Source organism: Protopterus annectens, chromosome 2.part1 (assembly GCF_019279795.1).
Source record: "Protopterus annectens isolate FY-2018-M chromosome 2.part1, PAN1.0, whole genome shotgun sequence".
Lineage (NCBI taxonomy): Eukaryota > Metazoa > Chordata > Ceratodontiformes > Protopteridae > Protopterus > Protopterus annectens.
This window is the reverse complement of record NC_056729.1, coordinates 660823816-660831016: the sequence shown is the minus strand read 5'-3', so window position 1 is coordinate 660831016 and position 7201 is coordinate 660823816. Positions and strand designations below refer to the sequence as shown.

General features: G+C 35.6%; 1 protein-coding gene across 2 annotated transcripts in view; it reads right to left on the bottom strand.

Moving 5' to 3' along the window:
* Window positions 1-2972: 2972 nt before the first annotated feature.
* LOC122794187 overlaps window positions 2973-7201 on the bottom strand; it is a 68067-nt gene continuing 63838 nt past the window's right edge. The window contains exons 1-2 of one of the 2 annotated variants that reach the window (XM_044062400.1): window positions 5204-5224; window positions 2973-4735 (exon numbers count right to left, since the gene is read on the bottom strand). In XM_044062400.1, the coding sequence (XP_043918335.1) occupies window positions 3457-4659 (1203 nt within the window). In that variant the 5' untranslated portion in view covers window positions 4660-4735; window positions 5204-5224 and the 3' untranslated portion in view covers window positions 2973-3456. Of the gene's footprint in view, window positions 4736-5203; window positions 5225-7201 lie in introns of those variants that run through there. The other variant, XM_044062398.1, reaches the window with a different exon arrangement.

Sequence of the window (7201 nt, the reverse complement as noted above, 5' to 3'; positions counted from 1 at the left end):
GAGCAGCAATGATTCATGCTATGCAAACAATACTGAAGCACAAAGAAGCACAATAAATAATGAATACATGCCGACTTTGTGTTTTACATAAAAATGAATCATTGTCAGACTCACTGACACTTTTACACCATCATTATTCTGATGTTTACCTGAGTAACTAACTATTACCCAGCTGTAGGACACTCTTATGCAGAATTAGCTACTTTATTACTGTGTTATACTCTATTTTTGGTCTGAAAATTTGTGCTTGAAACAAAAGTAACATTTTCTGAACAGTCTCTACTATTACCTACTTCATAACCTACCTAGTATGTCTTTTTAACTAGGAAGTCTGGAGGCTTGTAATCAAATCAAGCTGGCTTTACTTTGTTCTTACTGCCTATATTACACCCAGACTACAGTGTAGCAGAAAGTGATACTCTTTCATCATTCAGGGTTCTTACAATTACCTCTGAACCCAAGTGAGTATCAGCAGGTCAACTATAAAAGCATAACATTTTACTGAAGTATTACATAATTACAAAAGAAATACAGTCAAATGCAATGTAACTGAGACAATTTCCACATCTTCTGTGCAGATTGTTAAATAAAGTTGTAAGAAACTGAAGGCCTCACAAAAAAGTCACCAAGAAACCTACTTTGCAAATGTAGTATGTTTTACAAAAGCCCTACAATTTTAAGTTAATATGTGGTGTGTGTGTTTTACAAAGGGATCACTAGTTTTCACCATAGTTTTTGCTTTTGCTCATTCCTTGTGTTTGTTACTTGCCATCACTACCCACTCTACTAAAACGTATCGCAGCCAGCATGAACTTGCCTTCAACTGATATGTAGTATAAATCACAGCTCCCAAGAAAGGAAAGCAATTGGCACAACGAAGCAATAACAAAATCATACACACGTGCCAAAGCTTTTCACTTTTTTGCAGACTTTTTGTTTGCAACTGGCATTTGTTGTGGAACAAGAAGAGCTACATTTGTCACCCATTGAGGCTAGAGATGGTATACTTTACATTACTAACAATAGCTGAGAAAGTTCAGATCTGTTTTCCAGTCGGCACATAGCCTACAAACTGTGCAGGGGACATTGCATTCCAAGTCAGTTCATAGTTACACGCCAGCATCTTTTTTTTCCCCTGGTAAAGTCAAACAAAAGAAAACACAGTAATCCTCTACAAAAGTTTAGATCTGAATAAGAGCACAAAGTGAGCACTGATAACCCCCTCAACACACACACACACACACACACACACACACACACACACACACACCAATCCAAACAGGTCAGACCCTAAACCCAGTCAGTTTATGCCTTCCGCTGATATCGACCTGGAGAAATACCAAAAGAGACCGGCTGTACAAACACCCTACAACAAAAGGGTAGAAACCAACTGTCTGGAAATCCACAGCCCCTTTGTCCCACTCCCTTCAGCCATCTGGGGGTTCTTCATCAGTTCTCTGCAATCTCATTCTTCAGGAGGCATTATTCTGGCTGACGAGTCACTGCTATCAGACCTGATGAAAGAGTCCTGCCCCCCACCACTGTGTTAATGGGCTATTGTACCATCTACCCAAAGTCCTCCCCTATGCAGCTCTTTCCCCTGCCCCCATACACCTTGCCATGAATAATTTATAATCTACATTTAAAAGTGAAATTGGTCTGTACAACGAGTATTCAGGTGGATCTTTGTTAGTTTTTAAATTTGGGAGATGAGACTATATTTCCAGGAGGGAGGAACATTTGTTAAGTCTTAACTATAGAAATAACTTTGTGTAATATGTTTAAGGTTTCTTTAGGTAGTAACTTGCAGAGTTCTGGTATAATTCCATCATTGCCTGGTACTTTGTTAGGTTTTAATTTGTTAATTTGATTTTGAATTTCAGACATTGAGACAGGTTTATCAATTCATTTCACTTGGTCATCAGATAATGTATTTTTTGTTTATTTACTTTTTTTTATATATATAAAAGTTCCGATTATCTCTTCTGTCTGTTATTATATTATATTGATTGATTTTATTGTAATAATTTCTAAATTCTTTTAAAATATCTTCTGTTTCCATCACTTTTTCTTTTCTCTTATGTGAATAAATCTCCTTTATATGGTTAGACTAAGTAGTTTTGTTCTGTTAGCTAACATGCATAGATTTTCAGTTAATACAGAAATTATTTTAAACTTTTCTAGATTAATCCTAGTTTTATCATTTTTAATTTCCAAATACTTATGTAGATTATTAATCTCTTCTATATTCTTATTGTTACCCATCTAATTTTCCAGTTTTAATTTGTGTTTTTTTGTATCTCATACAATTCTTTGTCCCATTGTTTTTTCTTTACTGATAGTCAATAGGTGACTCTAACAAAAAGATACGCTTTTTGTGCATCCCATAGATAGATTTCCGAAATGTCTCCTGCACTGTTAATTTCTATAAAAGAAAGAATTTATTTAGTCCTAAAAATCATTTAAGTAAGTTCTATATTCTGGTATCCTCCTGATCCTAATGTTATTGTCAGATTTTAAAAACAGCTCAAAGATGATTGCATTGTGATCTGAAAGTGAGCAAAATATCGTAATTTTGCCTAGTTTATCGCTCAACTAGTTGGAGACATACACTATATCTGACTTTGACACAATAAAGTGGTCAGAGATTAAATAGTTGTCCATATATCTTGAGCAATGGTGTCACATTTTATGATTTGACTATTTATTTTGTACTAATGAACACCAAAACACTGTTTTTTTTACTGAATAATCTCATACAACTTTATTAGCCTGGGATGCTTTCATTCTAATGGTTTAGAGCTACATTCATTTGTTTTAACATGAAGTCACATGACATCACTACACAGTGAAGAACAGTTCAGATAGGTTCACTATTAGAATCCCATATAGAAAATATTAGGAAATAAGTTCAATGTTAGAATCCCATATAGAAAATACTAGGACTGGTTTATATACAAAAGGTGATCATGTAAAAAGACAAAAACAAAGTTTATTTTTGTTAAGCCTAATGCTGTAAATCTTAACATTTAAACTGAATAAGGTCATTCACACCAGGTTCATTTCTTGACTCACAGCAATCATCTATAAAATCTAATTTGTTTTGTAAGTCATCACACCAAAACGCAGTATGACATTTTCTAAAACAAAAAAAAAAATCAATCTTTCAAAGTCTGCGTAGGTCTTTCTGTGTCTAAGGGGAGAATTTATCTTGTAGAAATAAAAATCATGGCAAAAAAAAGGAAAGTACTACAGATTTAAGCACAGGACATCTACTTTGAAAATCATAACATTGTCATAGCACATGCATTATCCTGAAATCACTAAAGAAAATAAGATCTACAGTCTTTCTTTCCCTTTATGTGGGATCCTATCAACATGCTTGCTCATGCTGTCAATATTAGTAGAAAATATGCTGCAAAATAGATATAAGTCCAGGTAATGTTAGGATACCAATCATTCTGAGTGGATACATAACTGAAACATTTGGAAACTTTCATTGTAATGGCAATCAGCAGGAAAGTTGTGTGAACATTCCATCTTCTGATTTCCCCTAAGGATATGGACTACATGTCCAGGCATATTTTCGTTAAGGAAGGAAGTGGCTTTGGTTAAGTCACAGTTTACATCCTTTGACTCGAGGTGACATACCAGCTTTTGGATAAGAGCACTGTCAAGCTGTTTGAGGCCACTGCTGTAAGAAACAATGACATTGTGCTTGGTAAATTCTGGAAAAGTAAAGGAACTCTTCCCAGTGTGCAAGTGGTAGTCTTCTTTAGCTGACCAGAAACTGAACCAGTAATTAAACCATGAGGTACATGGGTCATGAACGTGAACAGACCATCTGACCCAGTCGTATTTCTCCTTCAGCACATTAAGAATTAAAGTTGCTAAGTCACTGTTACTTCTGCCAGCTTCCTCCAGAGGACACACTTTTAAAACATCAATCCGTGCTTGTTGTGGAAAGTTACTTATACAGTCATCTATCAAAGATTTCATTTTGGCCTCAACTCTGAGCATTTTTTCGCTCCATTGCTTTTTAAATTTTTCCCCTGATTCCATGGTGATAGCCTTGTATCCCATCACAATAATCAGCCCAAGATAGAAAAGCCTGAGAAGACGGGAAAAATATTGCTCTAGAGCTCGCCGATGTTTCTCTGTGTAGTCCATTGCAAAGTCAAGGATGGAACACCCAAATGATGCATCCCCCACTGCTGCATCATATAACTCATTTAGATCTTTTTCTGCAGGGAAAGCCTCGTAATCTTCAATGAACTGAGTTTTCTTTCCCTCTTTGAATTTTGGACTTGCTTCTAAAATATCAAGGTATTTTTCAAAGAGGAATAAAAGATTTTCTTCTATTTTAAAAAACTCTGAGTCAATATCCTTCTTCTTCAGTGCCTTATTTATATCAACAATTTGATCTGCAATCTCCTCTAACTTGTCCCGCACCATCTGAAACTGTTCCTTTATGTACTTAACCTCACTGCTTTCCTCATTTTGAAGTACCAGTTTCATAAAAGGAGTAGCAACTTCCACAAGGGGGAAAAGCATTTCTGTTGTGCAAATCAAAAACTCGGGTTCTTGTAGGAACAACTCCATTCCTGTTACTACAGCATCTTTAGAATCGATAAGAACATCTTTCAGACTTCCCGACATGTTTATTCTTCTAAATGTTTTTCAGCTAAAATCCTTCAGTGCAACAGTCTTGATGGCCTCTGCTTCAGTGCTCTTACTGGAAAACAGAAAGGAAGTAACTATTAGTAAAAGGAACAGACAAATTATACACGCCTCTGTGTATATATACATGCATGAATATATGTTGAAAATAACATATGTTGACCTGTGATTTTCATTAAAATAACATTCATATAAAATATAAAAGGTTTATAGCCTTTAAGTCCCACTCTTTTTTTTATATTTCATTTAATTTCTGAAGAAGACCCCTAGTCAAAATGTCATTTCTGATTACTTTTACAGTTTGGATAATTTAGTCTTATTCTGTTTTATCTTGCTTCTGGGCTCATACTAAAGCACAATGTGTGTGTGTGTGTGTGTGTGTGTGTGTGTTTGTGTGTGTGTAACAAATCTTTATATTAAATACTTACTTCCTGAAAATGCTGCACATAAACAGTTAAATCACAGCTAAATAAATCTGTAACACGTATCACAGAAGTATATATAGGGCTGCTCTGCTACTTACCACAAATGCCTGCAGAAAAGGAAAGATTTTGCTGTTTTCCTGAAAAGAAAAATATGCCCGCAATCATACCACCACTAAAACAAAGTATTCTGCAGCGTAGTACTGCATTTGCAGAGTGATAGAAATGGCCATGTTCAGATAAACTAAGACATTCTAGTTGTCACCAGTTTATAGAATGAAGCAGGCACGTGAATTCAAAAGGTCAAGGTAGGCCATACAGCTATATTTGGATTAAATAAGGGTAACTCTAAAAGAAGACACAGATTCAGATAAGTGTGTGTGTGTGTGTGTGTGTGTGTGTGTGTGTGTGTGTGTGTGTGTGTGTGTGTGTGTGTGTGTGTGTGTGTGTGTGTGTGTGTGTGTGTGTGTGTGTGTGTGTGTGTGTGTGTGTGTGTGTGTGTGTGTGCACTCTATTCATGATCTAGACTTCAATTCTTACATCTCACAGCCTACTTGACTTATGAATACATTTTCAAAGATACTATCTCTGCAGTACTCACTAAGAACTCACCTCAGATGTTGGTACTTGCATCGGAGCTAGTAGCCTGGGCCAGTTTATTTACAGAATACAGTCCTATGTTGTGTTAGGGGAGCACTCCAGTTATTGGGATAGGATATAGCTCAAACCACTGCAAATTCTTGTACAGCCTGAGGTTTAGTTCTTAGTTTTGTTACCAGTATATGAGGTGACAGATATTTAGATAGAGAGAGAGAGAGAGAGATCATTTGTATTTTCTGAGATGTACAAGCATTGACTATTGATGCCCATAACATTCTAAAACCATGAATTGGAGTGAAGGTAGGAATTTCAATCCCTATAAACCATCTGAATCAATATAATCAGTAGCTCTGTATGAACTGCAGTTCACCTGGGAGACTGTAATTGTGGTGGCCTTGATGGGGCTGAATGAACTGACCAAAAGCCTGCTCTCATTTCCCAGTAAAAAACAATAGAGGAGATTAAGAATCATTACAACAAAACAGTGCACACAATCTGCCTTCCAGGTTTAAGGAGAAACATCAATGGACTGAAAAGCTTCAGAGAGAAGTTTACATCATATTACTATGGACCTGCCCTAACTTGAACCTTGAATTTTTATTTTATATCCAATTATTCTACTTGGGGAACTTCGTAATATGCATTTTAAATACTCTGCAGATTGCTTAACTAAATTATTTTACTCTCAACTAACAGGCTTTCTTTATACATTTCTGGTACCTGGTGGACTAGTCTTTTTTGTTACACAAAGAAAGATTTAATAAAAATAATTTTTTGTTACTTTTTTTTTGTCCCATTCCATCACTCTGACAGTCATCCCAGTGCCTCACATCCTTCACTGGGTCTAGTGGTACTCCAATCATCCCTGGATGAATGACCATATATTCATAGGTATTTACTAGGCTAAGGCTTTTTAAGCCTTGCCATGCATCCCAAATCTCTTACAAGTTCTGACACCCTTGATAAATGCAAGCATGGGCCTGGGAGATGAACCATTTACAGGTTACCTGTTTGCATTAGAGACATAGGCGCCAAACCAGGGATGAATGTCCATTACCAAGGATTAAATACATTTTAATATAAAATTATATACAATATCATACACATTTCGTTAACTTTTGATTACATATTGCTGTTGATACAAGAAGCAGTTTTCTAGAACTCTCTGTATATTTTTACTTGTAAACTCATTTCTGAATCTATAGATATTACATATATTAGAATATTTTACTGGTACATATTGTATGAGTTTATCTTTTCACTCCATGCCTCTGATGTAAATAATGATCTGCTCAGTTGAACCTCCCTATTAACATAAGTAAATATGTAAATAAGCAGGTAGTCAGTCAGTCAATAAATAGGTCAAACAGTGGAGTATTTTTAGACTGAAACTTTCAGCAGGTGTCAGATTATTTAAAGCTGCATAGCCTTTATGGCATATTACTCCACAATTAATTTTTCAAAGACTGTTGGTAACAAGACAGTAGTTTTACGAAATG